At 37.0% G+C, this 23,181-nt stretch overlaps 1 protein-coding gene across 2 annotated transcripts in view; it reads right to left on the bottom strand.

The window, feature by feature from the left end:
* The window catches only part of ATAD2B (ATPase family AAA domain containing 2B), a 149,198-nt gene that overhangs the window by 113,361 nt on the left and 12,656 nt on the right, over positions 1-23,181 (bottom strand). For both annotated transcript variants that reach the window (XM_004745890.3, XM_004745891.3), the window contains exons 2-5: positions 10,661-10,812; positions 3,991-4,040; positions 3,483-3,636; positions 969-1,071 (exon numbers count right to left, since the gene is read on the bottom strand). In XM_004745890.3, the coding sequence (XP_004745947.1) occupies positions 969-1,071; positions 3,483-3,636; positions 3,991-4,040; positions 10,661-10,812 (459 nt within the window). The remainder of the gene's footprint in view (positions 1-968; positions 1,072-3,482; positions 3,637-3,990; positions 4,041-10,660; positions 10,813-23,181) is intronic.

The raw sequence follows: 23,181 nt of genomic DNA, 5'->3' as shown, positions 1-23,181 counted from the left end.
AAAGAAAGGTACAATGTACCATAGAATTCAGAGAGATGATCCTCTTGTTGCTAAGGGAAGGGAAGGGAGGCAGCATTTGAGATGAACCTTGAAACAAAGGTAGGATTGCAGCAGTCCCTAACCAGAACTATTACCAGTGGTTAAGGATAAAGGAACAAGAATGATTTATTTATATCTGGGCAATGGTGTGTGAGAAGATAAAGCTGAAACCAGATTATGAAGGTCAAGGTATTTTTAATTAATTCAGTACACAATAAAAAGAACATTAAAGGTTCAAATCAGCAGAGTTAACAATCAGACTGGTACTTTTTTTTTTTTTTTTTTTTTTTTTTTTAAGATTTCATCCATTCAGGGGCGCCTGGGTGGCTCAGTGGATTAAAGCCTCTGCCTTCAGCTCAGGTCATGATCTCAGGGTCCTGGGATCGAGCCCTGCATTGGGCTCTCTGCTCAGCGGGGAGCCTGCTTCCTCCTCTCTCTCTACCTGCCTCTCTGGGACTTGTGATCTCTGTCTGTCAAATAAATGAATAAAATCTTTGAACAACAACAACAACAAAAAAGATTTCATCCATTTATTTGACAGAGAGAGATCACAAGTGGGCAGAGAGGCAAGCAGAGAGACAGAGGGGGGAAGCAGGTTCCCTGCTAAGCAGGGAGCCTGAGAGGGGCTCAATCCTAGGACCCTGAGATCATGACCTGAGCCGAAGGCAGAGGCTTAACCCACTGAGCCACCCAGGCGACCCCAAAGTGGTACTGTTTAAGATGATTCTTCTGACAAAAGGGTCTTTTGGGGAAGATTGTGGAAAGCAGAGTAAGGACAGAAGAAAACATAAAATCCCTAACTAAAGTGGAAAAAAGAAAGGAACAAATCTGTTAATTCAAGAAAATCCAAATGCTGCTCATCCTCCCTTTGAATTCCACAACCAAAAAACCAAAATATTTGCCAAGGTTGTTAAAGTTAATATACTCACAAATTCTGTATCAGTCCACATTCTAAGTCGTTCTACTTCTCCTGACCGACGATTCCGTCTGATGTTAATGTTGTCCATTTCCTGTAGTACAGCTTCAGCAGTACTACAATCACAGAATAAACCCAAAAAATGTGTCAGACATGTGAAAGAGCTCTTCATCAAAGCATAATTACCTGATATGTAACTGTACATTGAACCAATTAAATAACTTTCTGAATCAGCATCCATCAGAAGATAATGCCCCATATGTGCTATGATGAGAAAAAATAAAAGAAGATAATGCCCCCCAAAATCCAGAACATCTTTTACCTTAATATAATTGCTATAATAAAACTTGTGAAACAGAACATTTGTTTATAATACTCCAAATATTTGGGGCACCTGGCTGGCTCAGTCAGTAGAGCATGCGATTCTTGATCTTAGAGCTTTAAGTTTAAGCCCTAAGGTGAGTGTCAAGATTGCTTTAAAAATAAAATCTGTAATACTACAAATATTTAACTCCACAATGCCACTATAAATAACTGACTACCAGATCTAAGACCAAAAAAAAAAAAAATTTCAATATTTTTATTTGAAGATGGTGTTAAGAAAATTTATAGGATAAAGAATCTATAAAAAGTTTAAAGCTAGGGGTGCCTGGGTGGCTCAGTGGGTTAAAGCTTCTGCCTTCGGCTTAGGGTATAATCCCATGACACGGATTATGCCCACATCAGGCTCTCTGAGCAGAGAGCCTGCTTCCCCCTCTCTCCCTACTTGTGATCTCTGTCTGTCAAATAAATAAATAAAATCTTAAAAAAAAAAAAAAAAGGTTTAAAGCTAGCGGGGAGGAAGGCAAAAAAAAAATGGTTAAAGCCAGGGACACCTGTATGGCTCAGTTAGTAAAGCATCTGACTTGATTTCAGCGCAGGTCTTGATCTCGGAGTCATGAGTTCAAGACCTGTGTTGGGCTCCACACTGGGCATGGAGCCTAGTTAAAAAAAGTTTAAAACTTGGGGCGCCTGGGTGGCTCAGTGGGTTAAGCCGCTGCCTTCGGCTCGGGTCATGATCCCAGGGTCCTGGGATCGAGCCCCACATCGGGCTCTCTGCTCAGCGGGGAGCCTGCTTCCTCCTCTCTCTCTGCCTTTCTCTCTGCCTGCTTGTGATCTCTGTCAAATAAATAAATAAAATCTTTAAAAAAAAAAAAAAAAAAAAGTTTAAAACCTACATTAAGTTAACTGAACAGGTAATTTTAAAAATTAGAAAACACTGACCTCCACGAAATAAAGGCTCACATTACCACATTTTATCTTTTAATATTATTTTTTTTTTTTAGATTTTATTTATTTGCCAGAGAAAGAGAGAGAGAGCATGCCAGCACAGGCAGGCTGAACCACATTTTATCTTTTAAACACATTTATATACCACTTACTGTGTTGTCCAGATAATGATCAAAGTACTTAACAAATAATAACTAATACTTGAATTTGACATTACCAGTATAGAATATAATTTCCTCTCTTATAAAACAGGGATTACACTGACCTCCCCTCTCTCTTGATCACTGCAAGGATTAAGAAGGATAATTTATCATCTGAGAAGAGTAAAATTTCACTGTATGGAGATACTGAGCAATCTGCTAGGCTCATTCACTGTTTCCCATATACCCAGTCTCAAAAGACCATTAATTCAAAATCTTGACTAAAGAAAAGTTACTTACTACACATCAACAATGGAAATTAATGTTGCTTGAAAACTCAGAAACAATTGTTAATTAGCAAATATTAAAAAACTGTAAGAGTAAAGAGAATAAAATTTTTTATATTATTTATGCATAAACTTAAAAAGGATGAGAAAAATTAAACCATCACATAAACTACTAAATCCTGTAAATGGACTAGAAACTGATAAATTATTGCTAACCACTATTAATTCAAATTAAGTTTAAAATAATTGCATTTATGGGGCGCCTGGGTGGCTCAGTGGGTTAAGCCGCCGCCTTCGGCTCAGGTCATGATCTCAGAGTCCTGGGATCAAGTCCCGCATCGGGCTCTCTGCTCAGCAGGGAGCCTGCTTCCCTCTCTCTCTCTCTGCCTGCCTCTCCATCTACTTGTGATTTCTCTCTGTCAAATAAATAAATAAAATCTTTAAAAAATAAAAAATAAAAAAATAATAATAATTGCATTTATTATTAAGTCAGTGCTTAAGTTATTTTTTGAAACATAACTAGGGGGCACCTGAGCGGCTCAGTGGGTTAAGCCTCTGCCTTCAGCTTGGGTCATGATCTCAGGGTCCTGGGATCGAGCCCCACATCAGGCTCTCTGCTCAGCGGGGAGCCTGCTACCCCCCCATCTCTGCCTGCTGCTCTGTCTACTTGTGACCTCTCTCTCTGTGTCAAATAAATAAATGAAATCTTTTAAAAAATAAATAAATAAATAACTAGCTTAAAAATGACTGATTTTTTTTGAAATCTGACTTTGAAATTTTAAAATCTGTTAAATCAATTAATTAAATTAAACTGTTTATAAGCATTCATACCTATTTACTAGTTGATCAAATAACAAACTCTGGTTCACGCTTTCAAATCTGTTTTTCCTGGAACGACAACTTTTTCTGACTTCCATGTCACCATTTATACAAGAAAGGTCCCCATCTCCCTTCTTTTCCCCTCGAAGGGGATGGCTTCGAAGGGCTACAAGAAGAGAGAGATTTACATTTCAAAGTACGGAGTATGAAAAGAAAAAAAGATACATCAAAAATTACTTTTAAAAGAGTATAAAAATTTAACATAACCTCTTATATGGCTTTAATATCCAATAACTTAAAATTTTGATAACTATTTATAATCTGTCACAGTAATTTAAATAATTTCATTTGTACTGATTTCTCAACATTTAACAATTACATAAGTATTCAGTATGACATGGAAATCCAGTCATTTCCAACTATATGCTGAACATACTAGTAAATTTTACCCCACTTTAACACTTACTAACAACATGAGTAAGGATTTCAATACTAACCAGTTTCATAACAGAATACTCACATAAGCTACTATGTCCGTTTGGTAATGTAGCACCAGGCTGAGAAGTTAACCTAGAACACAATTATATTTAATATGCAAACACATCAACATTCATTTAAAGAAGCAAGAAACGCAATACTTGTGGAATCATTTTAATCTTTAAAATGTCAGTAATATTACTTTTTTCAGAGTAAAGATGACATTATTTTACTCTAAGATTGGTAATATACCAACTAATAACATATACTTGCAATGACTCATTTCATTACTTCAAGAAAAGCTTTAATAACAGATTATAAACTGAATTTACTCTGTCTTCAACTCTATAAATTCCAGAGAGGCTGAAGCTCAACATGTACCATAAAGTTAACTGATATAAGCAGCAGCAAAGGTCACAGACATTTATTATTGGTTTTGGTTAAGAAAATAAAAATCAAACAATGACAAATTTATTCAAACAATAAACTGTAGGAAAAATAAAGTCCTTGAACAGCAATACCATTTAATAATTTCTCCAAAATATTTTATTACACATTCTAACCTGACAAATGAGAATAGCTAATTTCTCAAAATAGTCATTGTATAATTCTCCCTTTTAGGTGAAGGAAAGTAAATGTTAATTCAGTAAGAGATACTTAAATGACCATCAAAACATGAAGACTTGAAAAAATTCACAGTATGCTTTTGTATTATCAGAAAGTCAAAAAAACCTAAATTGCTACATAATAAAAGAACTGTGGATGTAAACTTACTAAGGTAGTTTTTAAATACCCAATGATTATCATTTTCAAAAATTAAAAAAAGGGAAAGGGCTCATTTAGAAAATAGTAAATATGTGATTATCTCCTATTATCTATATCATCTGCACAAAATTTTCTTTTAATAGAATTATACTTAATACACAATGTTACATTAGTTTCAGGTGCGTAACTCCATGATTCATTATGCTGTGCACACCACAGGTGTAGCTCCCATCTGTCATCACAGAATGCTATTACAATACCACTAACTATATATTCCCCATGCTATACCTTACATCCCCATGACTTACTTATTCCATAACTGGAAGCCTATATCGTCCACTCCTATTTGTACAAATTTTCTTAACTAAAATATTCTAACGTTTTGGGTTACTCCAGCACTCCTCATGCTAAATTTTAAATGTTAAGTATTAAATCCTGATTATAAAAGCCCTTGCCCAAAAAAGGTCAGAGCTAGGATGACTAAAGAATATACACAAAAACTCAAACTGTTATATGTACACTGTCAAAAACGCAAAAACAAAAAACTCCAGTCCCCTTTGCCCCCAGAAAACAACAAAACTATCTCATTCTAATATGCTACCCCTTGGAAAGTATTTCATTTTTAGCACCTTTGTATACAAAGTAAAGATAAAGTAACTGAAATTGGTGTATTAACATATCTTTCCTTGGAAGATTATACATAACAAATTTTCTAGAAGTCACTTAAAACCACACAGAAAAGTCAATTTTACTACTTCATAAATATACTTTGGCTTTGGACCCAACATAATACTAACTCAGTTTGATCAGTTTATTTACATGTCTTGGTTCCAAGTGAATTTTAGTGCATGCAAAACCAAACCACTGAAATTGTACATAAATTATTCAAAAACCTAAGATGCCAACCCTGAAATCACTCTACAAAAGAAATCTAAAACTTTTCTGAACAATAGCAACATCCCTAGAAAAACAGCACAATAAGCTTTTTGTTACTCTGAAGAAGATAATGCTTACTTGGCTTTTATTTTGTTGCTTAAGAAATACCGGTTTTAAAAGAAAAAATAAAAACTTATTCTTTAATTAAACCAATTATCTTAGAATCATATATTATTGTCATCCTTTTTCCATTAACATTTCTCTTTATAAAGACGAAGAACAACAAAAAAGAGACATAATATTAAACACTTGAGTATGGAAAGAGAAAAAAATACTGGGATTTTAAGAACTGGTCTGCCTATACAATAATATATATGTCTAAAGAAGTTTTTTTCTTTTTTTTTTTTTAAGATTATTTATTTATTTATTTGACAGAGAGAGAAATCACAAGTAGGCAGAGAGGCAGGCAGAGAGAGAGGAAGGGAAGCAGGTTCCCTGCTGAGCAGAGAGCCCAATGCAGGACTCCATCCCAGGACCCTGAGATCATGACCTGAGCTGAAGGCAGCGGCTTAACACACTGAGCCACCCAGGTGCCCCTCTAAAGAAGTTTCTTAAATCAATGTTCCCAAAAGTTAATCACTTAAAATGTAACTAGGTGACTTCACTATTTAAATGAAAGCTCCAATAAATCTTTTATGATTATGAAGTCTTTGTTTATTTTTAAAAAGGGAAGTAGGTGGGGGATATTTCCCTGTATCTATGTTTCCTAAACTTTGTATTTATTTTCTTTTTTTTTTTCCTAAATTTCTTAAGTGGTGGCAGCATTACTTTTACATTAGATGATTATCATGTTGGAATTTTCTACACCCTGGGGCATCTGGGTGACCGAGTTAAGCATCTACCTTCGGCTTGAATCATGACCCTGGAGTCGCAGGATCCTGGACATGTCTGGAGTCCCAGGATCAAGCCCCGCATTGGGTTCCCTGCTCAGCAAGGGATCTGCTTCCCCCTCCATCCCTCACTCACACTCTCTCTCTCAAATAAATAAATAAAATCTTTAAAAAAAAAAAAAGAATTTTCCACACCTTTAGTTATCTGGAGCATATTACCAATGAAATGCAGTATGAGGCTACTAGCAATCATTACTTATTCTCCCTTTCCCACATAAATCCAAGGCATTTAGTGACTTAGGGGTTTTAAACTTCATTTCAGGAAAAGCCTCAGTTTGGAAAGACCTTAACCAATACTACCTACAATTCTAATGTGCCTCAGCGGTTTAACAAGTGGTTACGTTTCTGCCTAACCTTATTATTCTCTCATCTGGCCAAAAAAACAAAATTTTCACACATACTATATTTAAGTGTACAGTTAGTCTTACCAAAGATTCAATTTTGTTTATATCTTATGGGATGTGTTTCTATTATTCTAGAGACATTAAATGCATGTCACATTCTTTAGGGTGCCTCCTCCAACAACACAGAAAGACAGACACATGTGCATGTGCCCACACATACACAGCATCCCAGTTCAATAAATGTATAGTAGCTAAGTAAGTATCAGCTGACAAAAATTTACTCAAAATATTTATAAGCTACGACATCTATCTAGGCTAGCATGGATGGATATTTGTGAATTTCTACATATAAGATAAAGAATATATAGTAAAATTTTTAACCAAAAATATCCTTATTTTATAAAAAATAATTATGTTGATAAACTTGAGCCTTTAAATATAAGCCCAGATTTCTCCCTAAAAAGAAAACTCATGATCTATTTCAAATCATTTATGAAAACTTCAAAATTCTAGTTCCACTTTTACTTCTATCTTCATCCGATTAACAAGCTCTCAAAAGAAAAGTGATTTCACCAAGCAACAGTAATTTTTTAAAAAAATTTAGCAGTCTTGGGGCACCTGGATGGCTCAGTCAGTTAAGTGTACTACTCTTTGATTTTGGCTCAGGTCATGATCTCAGGGTTGTGAGATTGAGCCCTGTTTGGGCTCTGCACTGGCCTGCTTAAGATTATCTCTCTCCTACATGATGTTAATTAATTGAATTTAAATTTTAAAAATGAAATAAAATTTAATTTAATTTTTAAAAGATTCTCTCTCTCCTTCCCCCTCTGTCCCTCCCCACCTGCTCATACTCAATCAATCAATCTCTCTCTCTCTCTGGAAAAAATTTAAAAATTAAAAAATTAAAATTTAGTAGTCTTTACAAAGTCATTTAGGATTCATTATTTTTCAGTGAATACTAATCCTTACCTATATTCACTTTTCCCCCAAATGAATTACATCTGTAACAAAGTACTTTTGTAAAAGAACCTTAATAATTTTACTTTAGATCCTCATAAGACCTTAGATAACCAAAATAAAGGAATCGGGATTCTCAGTCTCATGACATTAAAAACAAATACAAGCTTCCATATAAATCCTGATTTTTGTATTTATACTACCTCAAAATCTAAAATTTTTTAACTACAAGCCTCCCTCAAAATTCAATTCTGTTGAATCTAATAGGTCAAATGGTATCTTCTTTTCAAGTCATCTAAAATACAAAAACAGGGGCGCCTGGGTGGCTCAGTGGGTTAAAGCCTCTGCCTTCGGTTCAGGTCATGATCTCAGGGTCCTGGGATCGAACCCCACATCAAGCCCCGCATCCGGCTCTCTGCTCAGCAGGGAGCCTGCTTCTCCCTCTCTCTCTGTCTGCCTCTGCCTACTTGTGATCTCTGTCAAATAAATAAATAAAATCTTAAAAAAAACAAAACACAAAAACATTCTAACAGTGTAGCACTTGCATTCTTAGATGAAAATTTAACTCAAAAAACTTTTAAACTGTTATTCTTCTACCAAAATATAAATACATTATTAGTATTCATTATTTCTTGAGCTTTTTATTCAAAATATACTCTATTTTTTCAAAAAAGGAGTATCACACTAAGGCACCTAAATGGAAGCAAAACTTTCTTCCCAAAACAGTTTTTGAGGGCGCCTGGTGGCTCAGTCGTTGAGCATCTGCCTTTGGCTTGGGTCATGATCCCAGAGTACCCGGATCAAGTCCTGGGATCAAGTCCCACATCAGGATACGTGCTCAGCAGGGAGCCTGCTTCTCCCTCTCCCTCTCTCCCTGCTTATGTTCCCTCTCTCACTGTCTCTCTGTCAAATATATAAATAAAAAATCTTAAAAAAAAAAGTTTTTGAGGCATTTTTTTTTATAAAAAAGACATAATTAAGATCAATTTACACAAAGGCCTCTGAGTGGCTAAGATGAAGAAAATCAAGTGCCCATTATATATTCAAACTGTTAAAATTATCTTACAGTGAAAGATTAAACTCTGACACTAAAAGAACATTTTTAAGAAACATTTATCTAGAAAAGGCCACCTGATTCATTCATTTAATAAATATAGGATACAGATTACAACAGGTAGATCAAGTCTAGAAGTATAATTAAAGGGCAGTACTCATTTTAAGTAACATCATTATAGTGACCTGGATCTGTATAAAACAGATGAATGAGTGTGGGAAAAGAAAGATCAACAGTCTATGATTCAAGATTTTCCTACTTAGCTCCCAGACAATACAAAATAAAACACTTAGAGTAAAATGGTGCATCTTCTGGAACATACTGAAATAGGTAAAAGACTTCAAGGACTAGAAAATGTATACTGCCTATCAAAGTCTATACAACCCCCCAATTTTTTTTTTTTTTCATTAAAGAGTAACAGTATCCAGGGGCGCCTGGGTGGCTCAGATGGTTAACCATCAGCCTTTGGTTCAGGTCATGATCTCCTTGGCCAAAGAACTCCTAGCTCAGTGGGGAATCTGCTTTGCCCTCTCCCTCAGCCCCTCCCCAATGCTTGTGCTCTCTCTCTCAAATAAATAAAAATCTTTTTTAAAATATCTTTTAGAAAAAGAGCAACAGGGGGGGCGCCTGGGTGGCTCAGTGGGTTAAGCCTCTGCCTTCAGCTCAGGCCATGATGTCAGGGTCCTGGGACTGAGCCCCACTTTGGGCTCTCTGCTCAGCAGGAAGCCTGCTTCCCTCTCTCTCTCTCTCTCTCTCTACCTGCCTCTCTGCCCTTGTGATCTCTGTCTGTCAAATAAATAAATAAAATCTAAAAAAAAAAAAAAAAAAATAGTAACAGGGCGCCTGGGCGGCTCAGTGAGTTAAAGCCTCTGCCTTCAGCTCAGGTCGTGATCCCAGGGTCCTGAGATCGAGCCCAGTCAGGCTCTCTGCTCTGCAGGGAGCCTGCTTCCCCCTCTGTCTCTGCCTATCTGCCTACTTGTGATCTCTATCAAATAAATAAAATCTTTATAAAAATAAAAATAATAAAATAAAAAATAAAAAAGAGTAACAGTACCCAGAATTTATGTGCACATAGAAAACCAAGTAATTTTTAAGTACTTCAAGGAGGAAGGAAACCAAAGGATTTCCCTTTCACTTTTGTTTGTAGTCAGCACATCATCAGCACTTCTACGTTAAAGACTGGACAAAAGAGAAGCTAAAAATTCTGAGATCAAAGTTTAAATCCTTTCTGTGTGTGTGCCTTTTTTATCTACATTAAACTATTACTATTTACTTTGGTAAGTGTGTAAAAGTAAATTTTCCTGATACATACTGAACCAAACCAAATTTAAACTGACAACAAGCAGACAAATGAAAAGATTTCTTTAAAAGTTAATTTTTATTTTATTACATTTCAGTATATCAATTCAAGGGTAATATTTAATAATTTTAGAAAAGGGAGATTTTATTTTCAAATAAATATATAATTCTAACCAAATATCTTTATTTAAAACTTTCAGGAGTATAAAGATGTACACATATTCAAGACCTACTGAAATCCTTATTATTTAGTAATCATAGTTTCTATTATATACTAAATATCTTTACATAGCAAATATACTTTATGTGCTATTTAGAGAAAATACATACAAAATCATAAAACAAGTTTAAAATTTTGTATTTCTAGATAATAGTGGCTTTACAATTTAAGAAAATTAGCATTAATATGAGCCCTCAATCCTATCAGATAATTCATGAAAAAACAGTGGATGGGTTCTCACTCCTCACCTGGCCTGTCCAGTTGGTATGTTCCATTCCTCTCGCTGACCAGTACTTCGCAATTTTGATTTGTCTTTGCAAACAGAATCAGGTTGTTTCAAAGTGCGTTTGGCTGGAGGAGACACATGGCTATCACTTAAACTACCATCAACTTCAGCTTTCTGAAAGACAGTTAAAAATTTATTATTCCTCTTAAAACATAGAATTCCTACATTCTTGATAAAGTACAGTACTTATTCAACCAATAAGTATTTACTGAATGAATCACTCTACAAGTATGTAAATGTAATAATCTGTAAATACAGAAACAAGGGAATTAGATTACATTTATAATCAGGAAAGTATATAGTTTCTTATTTTAAAATAGTTTCAAGCCTACAGAAAAGATGTGCATATGTATCTCGTTGTGACATGATTCCTCATTCTCTCCTAAATACTCCAGTGCATACATCCCATAAAAGATAACTCTGATACATTACCATCATATAACCCTTCCAATCAGGAAGTCAACACTGATACAACACAGAGCCAATTCACATTCAAATTTTATTTGATCCAGGTTCAGCATCCTATCCAAGAACATATATCATATTCAGTTATCAGATCTCTTCTGCCATCCTCAATCTGGAATAGCTCTTTAGCTTTCCCCCATCTTTCATGCCTTTGACTATAAAGAGTACAGCTCTTGGGTGCCTGGGTGGCTCAACGGGTTAAGCCGGTTAAGCCGCGCTGCCTTTGGCTCAGGTCATGATCTCGAGGTCCTGGGATCGAGTTCCGCATGGGGCTCTCTGCTCAGTGGGGTGCCTGCTTCCCCCCTCTCTCTGCCTTGCCGCTCTGCCTACTTGTGATCTCTCTCTCTCTGTGCCAAATAAATAAATAAATAAAAATCTTTTAAAAAAATCATTTAAAAAAAAAAAAGGGTGTACCTACTATCCACCAAAACTAGTCCAAAATTCCATTTTTCTGCTCCAATTCCAATTTAAGAAAATCTCCTAAACTTTGAGTTGTTAACAGTCTATCTTCTGTCCCTGCTTGTTATTTCTGAATGTGTTAGCAATTTGTTCTTTAAAACTAGAGTTGAGGGGCGCCTGGTGGCTTGGTGGGTTAAAGCCTCTGCCTTCAGCTCAGGTCATGCCCACTTGTGATCTCTGTCAAATAAATAAATAAAATCTTTTTTAAAAATAAAAATAAATAAAGAGTACAGCTCTTTAAAAAAAAAAGAGTACAGCTCTTTAGTTTCTAAAATGACCCTGACTGTGGGTCTGACACTACTCATAACCAAATTCAGACCATACATTCTTGGGGAAAAAATACACAGAAATGATACTGTCTATACTTTACTTACCCAACATTAGGTATAACCTTGATCACCTGGTCAAGCTGGTATGTGCCAGGTTTCTCCACCATAAAGTCACTATTTTTCCCTTTGTGTATGATTAGATTTAATGAGGAATTATTCTGCTAATTCACCAATATCCTATTCCTCACCAAGCCTCCACCCACCAGCCATTAGCATTCATTGACTATTTTTGTTTTCACCCAATACCACTGTGATGGTGATTACCTAATCCTATCAGTCCTTCTACATTTTTTAGTCACATTTTACTTTTTTTTTTTTTTAATCTTATTTATTTTTTGACAGAGAGACAGTAAAAGGAGGAATATAAGCAGGGGGAGTAGGAGAGGGAAAAGCAGGCTTCCCATTCAGCAGAGAACTGATGCAGGGTTCAATCCCAGCACCCTAGGATCTTGACCTGAGCCAAAGGCAGAGGCTCAACGACTGAGCCATCCAGGCCACACCCCCCACCCCGGTTTTACTTTAAAGAGCTTTCCCTCCATCCCCTTGCCCAATTCATTTACTCATTAATTTTAACAGTATTAACTCATGGATTCTTATTTTAAACTACAGGTTATAATCCATTACTCTATTTTTTTTGCTCAATTTACACAAGATTTGGCAACTGAGGGCCCTTTCAAAGTGTTTCCAGTACCCTTTTCAACATTATCCCATCATTTTGTGAACTTCCTTGTTTTCTGACACAAAAAAAATCTCTAAACTCACCCTACACTTTCCCTCCCAGACTCTAGAATTAGTCATTTCTCTAAAGAGCCCTGACTCCTTTAAATCAAGAATAGTATTTAGAAATTGGGGCGGCTGGGCAGTTCAATCAGTTAAGCCTCTGACTCTTGGTTTCGGCTTAGATCATGATCTCATGGGTCATGGGATCCTGCCCCTTGTTGGGCTCCATGCTCAGTCAGGAGTCTGCCAGAAGATTCTTTCCCTCTGTCCCTCCTCCCAGTCGTGCACACATACATGCTCTCTCTCAAATAAATAAAGCTTTAAAAAAGAAAAAAGGAAGAAAGGAAGAAAGAAGCCAAGATGTGAGCATTAAGTGCGCTCATTGTTACTGGGCTTTCACTGTTACTGAGTCTTCTCAGCACAGACAGCTAAGAAATATATGAATATAAACATAAATCTACACATCCTTACCTATTTCTTTATCTGTGCATAAATAATAACATACATGTGTACACCAAGGCTTCTAATTCTAATTCCATGCCTTAAATTTCTTTCTAGACTTCCCCTTTCACGTTTGTAAGCTCTTCAGGAAGAACCATGGCTTCCATTATCTTCAATACATTTATTTATTTGCTTTTTTAAACAAATTAGTTAATTTGTTTAAAAGTAACTAATTTCTCAGGTGCATGGATGGCTCGGATGGTTGGGTGTCGGCCTCTGGCTCAGGTCATGATCCCAGGGTTCTGGGATCAAGTCCCACATCAGGCTCCCTGCTCACTGGAGAGCCTGTTTCTCCCTCTACCTCTCTCTCTCTGTTTCTGAATATGAATAAACAAGTAAAATCTCTTAAAAAATAAATAAAAAATAAATAATTTCTCAACCAGAGACTTCCTTCCATTGCATTTCCATTATTTCTTCCCCAGCCACATGTCCTCAGACTACAGAAATGTCATTATCTGCACAGCAGCCCTCCTCTTTACCACTTAATTTTTTGGATGTTGGGGAAGTAAGAGAGCACAGGGGGGAAAAAAAGAGCGAGCGAGCACAGGGAAGATTAACCTTTACTTTAGAGATGATTTAATTCACATGCTAATACTTCATCACTTGATATTACAGATCAGTATTTCAAAGGTATACATGATCATTTCCTATATGCTACCAAATAAATATATTAAAGTTTTATTTCCTTTTATGCTAGAAATTTAAGAAAAGCGTAAGAACTATCCTTTTCAGGGGCACCTCTGTGGCTTAGTCGGTGAACCATCTGCCTTTGGCTCAGGTCATGGTCTCAGGGTCCTTGGATCAAGCCCAACTCAGGCAGGGGAGCTCAGCCTCTCCCTCTGCCTCTTCCCCTACACAGCCTGTAAGTACTCTCTCTCTCGCTCTTTCTCTCTCCCAAATAAATAAATAAAATCTTTTTAAAAAAGAAAAAATAAAAATGAATTATCCTTTTCATAAATGCACTTCTAAATTCTACTTTCCCAAAGCAAGACAACTACGTTACACAATAACTAGTCAAAATGTAGCCATTAGTAAACAAACTTAAGAAATACTTGTAATAAGGGTGCTGGGCTGGCTCAGTTGGTAGAGCATGTGACTCCTGATCTCAGGGTCTTGAGTTCAAGCCCCATGTTGTACTTAGAGCTTACCTGAAAACAAACCAACAAAAACTTCTAACACTGTATATGTTTAAACATACCCAAGTATAACCTATAGATTTAACATTCACTTACTAAAAAATTTCTTACAGAAAGACCAATTTCTAATTTTGTAGTGTAATACAATTTGCCAAGAGCTAGTTTTAAAGTCACGAGACCACATTCGCACTAAAAAACACAAAAACTAAAAACTACTAGATATTCAAACATCAGAGTGTCTATAATTAAAGAAAATAAACATGTTAGTTGTATAACATATAGCATCACTTATTACTTTAAATTTCCAAGAAAAACTGGTTAGCTACTTCCAATCTATCCTCAGTAGAGGGAGATAAACTATGTGGAATGCAATTCAATCATATAATAGTACTTTATCAATAAACATGCTTACTGACTTAACAAATGAGTGCTTTTTAAAAATGTACTTCTTTAGGGCACCTGGGTGGCTCAGTTAAGTAACCTACTAGATTTCTGCTCAGGTCGTGATCTGTTGTGGGATCAAGCTGCATCAGGTCTGCGCTCAGTAGGGTGTCTGCTTCTCTCTCTCCTCCTCTCCCTCTGTCCCTCCCCTCTTTCACTCTAAAATAGTAAATCTTAAAATTGCACTAAATTTCACTTCCTCAGGCTCTTACCTTCTCTAATCCCCACTCTTTAGTGGAGTATATTAACTAGCCCAACATCACATGGCTAACGAAAGGAGTGACAGAACTAAGGAAAAAAATATTAGGTCCTGCCATTCCTAATATACAATAGGTCTCTATTATCTCCGACATTCCACCTAAGAAATTTATAAAACGCTAAGGTTAACGTGTATCTTAAAGGTCATGTAATTCAACTACTCATCCAAGACTTGATTACTCTACATTTGTCACTCCAAATGTGTTCCCTGCCCCAGTATCCAATCAGAAAACATTTCTTTACAAGATCCTCAGATGACTCTTGTGCACATAATGTCTGAAAAGCATTATTATAATGTTCTCAACAAGCAGTCACTGAGGAAGCAATGTCATGTATTCTACACTAAGGCATGTTTGTGAATACAGAAACTGATAACCTGTGAACTACTTCACCAATTTAGACAGTCCTGGTCAGCATTACTCCTAACCAAATCCTACCACTCACCCCTCAAAACCCATATTTTCCAGAGCTCCTGGCTGGCTCAGCTGGTAAAATGTGCAACCCTTAATCTCAGGTCTTCTCATATTGTACTAGCTTTTTTCAGTTCCATTCAGGAGTGTCTCTCAAAGTGTTATTCACATACTAACTGAATCAGAAATCACCTGATTTCTCATTTAAAGAAACATAACCTGCTAAACTAAATCTCTGGAGTTGTAATATTTTTAACAAGGGCCTCCGAATGATTCTTAGTACCCAGAAGTTTGAGGACTTCTAGCATATAATATAATTTAAGTATCTGAGTCACATCATCCTACTATTGCACTATTCTGTTGTCTTTTTCTTATCATGGTAGGGTTTCAGTTTGGACTTGGCTCCATGACAGAGATCTTAAAATAAGTAACATCACAAAAAGCTCCTTCCCTCCAAAGAAATCTAGGGATTTAAGTAAAGCAAAAAACCAAAATGTAAATACATAGAAATTAATTACTTCAGCACCATTTAATTAACTTAAAGCTTTGGGAAAGCTTTTACCTACAAAACCTGTGTACTAACAGTAGCCTTTAATAGGATGATCATAATGCTCAACATTAACTTTTTCATCTTCAAAGCATTTTACTAGGTAATTATAACCTAACCCTTTGAGGGAAGGCGTTGCCAGTTTCAGAACAAAGATACTTAAGAAAGATTATGCAATCTACCCACAGCCATTTAGCAATTTGTGTCAGAGTGATTACAATCCATGAGTAAGAAAGGCATCTCAGACTAGGGAATAATTTCATTTAACATTTATTGAGGAGCCTACTAGGTACCTAAGACATGGAGGACAACAGTAAAAAAGATTAAGAACTACCTGAACTCAATACACAATCTATGGCATTGACAGTCACAATGTCGATATATGGCATATTACAGTAAATACCATAATAGAAGTACATAATTCTCTGAAAACAAAAACAAAAAATGGTAACTGTCAGTAGAGAAGAACAAAGATATCATAAATGATGTGGACTTTGTTTTGTTAAAACACGATAATGGAGAACAAAGAATGATCAGATGTTCACAAAGAACATGATTCAAAGATGAGATAACTTCCAAAAGAAGTATCATAGTAATAGGGTCAAATGCCCAGAAAATAAAAGTACAAGGACAACATAAAGTCATTCCCACCTAAATGACTTTTTACTCTAAACTCTAACCTTAAAAACTGTTAATTTTTCCAATTAGCAAGAATCATTTTCTCCTTGAGTCTTAGAGTCTCTTAAGTCATACTTACCAGCTACTAAAAATACTGGCCACTATTCTACCACAAATTTCATAAAACTAGCCAAAAGAACCTGAGAATAATAGAGCAGAGAAGAATTTATACTGCTTTAATTTTTAGGGAAGACTTCCTGCCCAGAGGGGAATTCATCAGAAATCTAGAACTTGGGTTTTAACGTAAAGAAAAAAGAATATAACCAAGTATAACATTAAAAAATGAGAAAATCAAGGACATAAGTAAAATAGCAAACCATCAGATTAATCTGAGGCTTGATGACAGCCTCATGAAGAACTGTGGAAGTAGAAAAGAAGAAACTTACTCTAAGAAAGGAGAATAACAGAATTATTGACACCAGCATTCAAATAAGCACAATAATTGCAGATGTGAAAGTGGTTATTTTTTAGTGGGGATGGAGGGGAATCCAGGAGAGAGATGTTAAAGGAAGAAGTGTAATGGTGAATTCTAATTTCAAAAAGTTAGGTTTAGAATTCTAGCCAGCAATGTAGGGAGATGTCTATCAGGCTGTGGGAAATACAGCTCTGAGACAGAGTGAGGTGAGTACTAGAGATAGATACGACATGATTATAGAAGAATCATAGGTAAGGGGGCCTGGGTTGGTTAAGCATCTGACTTCAGCTCAGGTCATGATCTCAGGCTCTTGGAATCCAGCCCCAAGTGGAGCCCAAAGTGGAGCCCCACGTGGGCACCACATTCACCAGGGAGTCTGCTTCTCCCTCTCCCTCTCCCCAGGTGTTTTGTGTGGGCACTCACTCTGTCTCAAATAAACAAAATATTTTTAAAATGTTTAAAAGATGGATCATAGGTAACATACAGAATGAAAAAACAGAGAACAGAACTAAAAAATCTTAAAAAGGCCTACCTTAAATCAAAGAGCAGACAGCTTTTATATAATTAAGAGAAAAATATATAGTGTTTCACTAAAAAAGGGGAGTGGAAGTTTGTTCCAAAAAGACTTAATGGGAAAAAAGCTGATAAACCTGTGTATTAGTAATTAGAATATCACTGTAACTTCTGATAGGGCAAATTCTCCAAAATGCAGGATAGAAATTGCCAGGTGAAGGACTGAGTGAGCAGTGAGAAAATACAATTGATGACTAAAAAGCTATTACAGGAAGTGTCAGTGTGAAGAAAGAAATGAGACAATAGTCTAAAGAGGTTACAAAGTCAAAAAAGTAAGGGAAGAATTTTTTCTTTTTTTTTTTTTTTGCACCCTTTTTTCTTAAGTAAACTCTACTCCCAATGTGGGGCTCTAGTTCATGAGCCCAAGATCAAGAGTCATGTGCACTTGGGTACAACCAGGCACCCCAAGAATTTTCTCTTTTAAGATAAAGAGGCATCTGGGTTATTGTGCTTATTTGAATGCTGGTGTCAATAATTCTCAGTTATTCTCCTTTCTAGAGTAAGTTTCTTATTTTCTACTTCCACAGCTCTTCATGAGGCTGTCATCAAGCCTCAGATTAATCTGATGGTTTGCTAATTCACTTATTTCCTTGATTTTCTCATTTTTTAATGTTACACTAGGTTATATTCTTTTTTTCTTTACATTAACAGTGAGTTAAGTAAGCGTCCAACTCTTGGTTTTGGCTCAGGTCCCGACCCTCGGTCGTGAAATGGAGCCCTGCAACTGGCTCTGTACTCAGTGTGGAATCTGCTTAAGATTCTCTCTCCCTCTCCTTCTCTCTTTCTTACGCTCTCTCTAATAAATAAATCTTTAAAATAAAATGATAAAGACAAAAAATAAAAAACAGGGGCACCTGGGTGGCTCAGTCCTTAAGCATCTGCCTTCTGCTCAGGTCATGATCCCAGGGTCATGGGATCCAGCCCCGCATCCAGCTCCCCGCTCAGCAGGAAGCCTGCTTCTCCCTCTCCCACTCCCCCTGCATGTATTCCCTCTCTCACTGTCTCTCTGTCCAATAAATAAATAAAATCTATAAAATAATTATAATAAATAAATAATTACATGGTCTCTTCTAAATAGAAGGAACCACAGAAGAGAATTTTAAAAAACTTCAGGGGCACCTCAGTGGCTCAGTCTTCACTGTCTGCCTTCAGCTCAGGTTGTGATCCCAGAGTCCTGGGATGGAGCCCCATATCCTGCTGCCTGCTCAGCAGGGAGTCTGCTTCTCCCTCTGCCTTTCCCCCTGCTTGTGTTCTCTGGCAAATAAATAAATAAAATCTTTCTAAAAAATAAATAAATGAGATAAAATTTTAAAGAGTAAGATAACTGATGAGAACAAGATCCTCAAAGAGACAAGAAATAAACAAAATAGGAACATTATCACCCAGCTTAGATCAAAAAGTATATGAGTACAATCAATCTTTTCCAGTTTCCTATATAACACAGTCCTTTTATCTACCTTTTTTCAAAATAAGTACTCCTGCTTTCATGAGAAAGCTTAGAAGAGCAGTCAGTTTTTCTTTCAGCAGTTACCATGACTGCAGAAAACAAACTCACACGGCTATTTACTTGCTTAGAGCCAATGCTATTCCAACAAAGTCCTAAAACTTCAGACTCACAAAAGATCCTAAATTTTCCTCACATATCCCAAGAGCAATGGCTTACTAGTTTAAGATTTCTAAACATGAACAAATATATAAAAGGATATACAAAGAGATAAAAATATATAGAAATGAGCTGAGGAACTGTGTAAAAAATACAGAAACAGTCTACTATAATTTCGGATATATTTTTCTTAGTGGAAAATAATTTTCAATCTGAAAATAATACATTACTTAAAATAAGAAAGAGGGGCACCTGGGTGGCTCAGTCAGTTGGGCATCTGCCTTCGACTCAGGTCGTGATCTCAGGATCCTGGGATCAAGCCCCATGTTGGGCTCCCTACTCAGTGGGGAGCCTGCTTCTCCCTCTCCCTTTACCCCTCCCCCTGCTTCTGTTCTCTCCCTCTATCTCTCAAATAAATAACACATTAAAAATAAATAAATAAATGAATAAGAAAGAGACATGGGTACAGAAAAATGCCACACACTTAAATGTTGGACAGGACCAGTCTTATATAGCAACACTACCCCTGTAATTAAAAAATACTATTCACCTCTTAAGACTGTTTAGAAGAACCAGCTGAGGTAGTCAGGAGTTACAAACGTTATCTACAGACCGACGGCAGATAAACTCTCAAGTAAGGGCACTTGCTTGGCCTTACAGGATTAATATAACTCCATAGGCTTATTAAATTCTATTTAGGGGCACCTGGGTGGCTCAGTGGGTTGAGCCTCTGCCTTCGGCTCGGGTCATGATCTCGGGGTCCTGGGATCGAGCCCCACTTTGGGCTCTCTGCTCAGCAGGGAGCCTACTTCCCCCGCCCCTGCCTCTGCCTACTTGCAATCTCTCCCACTCTGTCAAATAAAAAAAAATCTTTTTTTAAAAAAATTCTGTTTAGCAAATTCATTTCTTTCACAAACAAAATTTATTAAGCACCTACTGTGTTAGATACTAAAAATACTTGATGACAAGACAGTCTCTGCTCTTCAAGAAAGTTAAAGCCTGCAGCACCTGGGTGGCTCAGTGGGTTAAGCCTCTGCCTTTGGCTCAGGTCATGATCCCAGGGTCCTGGGTTGGAGCCCTCCATCGGGCTCTCTGCTCAGCGGGGAGCCTGCGTCCCCCAGCTCTCTCTGCCTACTTGTGATCTCTCCCTCTGTGTCAAATAAATAAATAAAATCTTTAAAAAAAAAAAAAGAAAGAAAGTTAAAGCCTAACTCCTTATATCAGCCAGTAAAAGTTATATATAAAAATTCAGCAATTCTGAGAGTATTGGGGAGTGGGATGCATACTGATTTAACCTATTTAGAGAATAATCTGGAAAATCTATAGAAATTTAAAAGATACATGCTTCTAATCCAGTAATTCCACTTCACCTATTTAAAAAAAGGCATTTTCTACTACATTATTTATAATATTAAAAACACGATGACAGGGACGCCTGGGTGGCTCAGTTGGTTGGACGACTGCCTTCGGCTCAGGTCATGATCCCAGAGTCCCAGGATCGAGTCCCGCATCAGGCTCCCAGCTCCATGGGGAGTCTGCTTCTCCCTCTGACCTTCTCCTCGCTCATGCTCTCTCTCACTGTCTCTCTCTCTCAAATAAATAAATAAAATCTTTAAAAAAAAAAAAAAAACACGATGACAACCTGTGTACCAATAGGGAACAGTTACATAAGTGGTATAACGACACAACAAAAAAAGTATAAAGTCATCAAAAGAAGGACTAATATGAAAAAATTTACATGATACACAGTTTACTATCAAATAATATATAGATTATAATTCCATCTGTTCAAAAGACACACATATAAATCACCCATAAACACATATGCCATGGTCTGGAAAGATGAGCATCAGCTTTAACAGAAGTTATCACTAGGAAAAATGAACTGGAGGATTAGGGAAGGAGGGGAAGGGCATTTTTTTTCTGTGCACTTCCATATTGCTTGAGATACTTCTTTCATAATATTTTTAAAGATTTTATTTTACTTGTTTTTAAGGATTTTATTTATTGGGTGCCTGGGTGGCTCAGTGGGTTAAGCCTCTGCCTTCAGCTCAGGTCATGGTCTCAGAGTCATGGGATCAAGGCCCAGGTCGGGCTCTCTGCTCAGCAGGGAGCTTGCTTCCTCCTCTCTCTCTGCCTGCCTCTCCGCCTACTTGTGATGTCTCTCTCTCTCTCTCTGTCAAATAAATAAATATTTATTTATTGAGAGAGAGAGAACAAGCAGGGGAAAGGGCACAGGGAGGAGAAGCAGACTCCCTGCTGAGCACAGAGCCTGATGCAGGGCCTGATCCCAGGACCCTGAAATCATGAACCAACTGAGCCACCCAAGGACCCCTCATAATTTTTTTTTATTTTCTAATTCGTAATTTTTAAATAAAAATGAAATATTTTGTCAAAGAGCTAAGACCTAGAGTCTTACATACTCCTTTATCTTCAGCGTCTATCTGGTACACAGAGTTACTCAATTAACGACATTAAAGAATGTTAAGAAAGACAATTTCCTGCGGCACCTAGCTGGTTCAGTCAGGAGAGCCTGCGACTCTTGAGCTTAGAGTCATGAGTTCAAGCCCCAAAGTGTGTGTAGAGATTACTTTTTTAAAAAGGAATTTAAAAAACAAAAAGAGGGGCACCTGGGTGGCTCAGTGGCTAGGCGTCTGCCTTCGGTTTAGGTCAAGATCCCAGGGTCATGGGATCAAGCCCCACATCAGGCTCCCGGCTCAGCGGGAAGCCTGCTTCTCCCTCTCCCATTCCCCCTGCTTGTGTTCCTCACTCACTGTCTCCCCCCCGTATCAAATAAATAAATAAAAATCTTTTTTTTTTTTTTTTAAAGATTTTATTTATTTGTCAGAGAGAGCGAGCGAGAATGAGCACAGGCAGACAGAGTGGAAGGCAGAGTCAGACGGAGAAGCAGGCTCCCTGCGGAGCAAGGAGCCCGATGTGGGACTCGATCCCAGGACGCTGGGATCATGACCTGAGCTGAAGGCAGCTGCTTAACCAACTGAGCCACCCAGGCGTCCCAATAAATAAAAATCTTAAAAAAAAAAGAAAGAAAGAAAATTTCCACTTTCAACTGAACTGCCACTTCTAAATAACTGTATACTCAGCTGGTGCAGCCACTCTGGAAAACAATACGGAGATTCCTCGAAAATTTGAAAACAGAGCCACCCTACAACCAAGCAATCGCACTACCCCAAAGATACAAATGTAGTGATCCAAAGGGACATCAATGTTTATAGCAGCAATGTTCACAATAGCCAAACTACGGAAAGAGCTCAGATGACAATCAATAGATGAATGAACAAAGATGTGGGATATAGAGAGAGAGAGATATATACAGATGCATATATATATAGATGTATACATATGAACATATGTAGGTATATATATACACATAAATATGCATCTATATATATGGAATATTACATATTACATATGGAATATTACAGCCTTAAGAAAATGAAATCAAACCAAAATGGTCAACAGAAGACAGCTACTTGGAACACCAAGTAGCTTAAGTAACTGTAAGTTTCTTGTTTACTCAAGTAACTGTCAGGGCGCCTAGGTGGCTCAGTGGGTTAAAGCTTCTGCCTTCGGCTCAGGTCATGATCCCAGGGTCCTGGGATCGAGCCCCGCATCAGGCTCTCTGCTCAGCAGGGAGCCTGCTTCCCTCTCTCTCTCTGCCTGACTCTCTGCCTACTTGTGATCTCTATCAAATAAATAAATAAAATCTTTTAAAAAAAAAAAAGAGAGCATGAACTCATGATCTCAGGGTCATGAGTTCAAGCCCCACGTTAGACGTAGAGATTACTTAAAAATTAAAATTAAAATTAAATGAAGTGAAATAAGTTGACCACAATTTTAAAAAGATGAAAAACTGCAGAATAAAAGAGCTAAGATTGCCAAAAAAGGGTAAAGGAAAAACCGATGCCTAAAATTAGCAAAATGTCA

The sequence above is a fragment of the Mustela putorius genome, unplaced genomic scaffold, assembly GCF_011764305.1.
Source record: "Mustela putorius furo isolate JIRA1106 unplaced genomic scaffold, ASM1176430v1.1 tig00000281_pilon_pilon_pilon, whole genome shotgun sequence".
NCBI lineage: Eukaryota > Metazoa > Chordata > Mammalia > Carnivora > Mustelidae > Mustela > Mustela putorius.
Note: the sequence above shows the minus strand (reverse complement) of the source record. Positions and strands in the feature narration are given on the sequence as shown.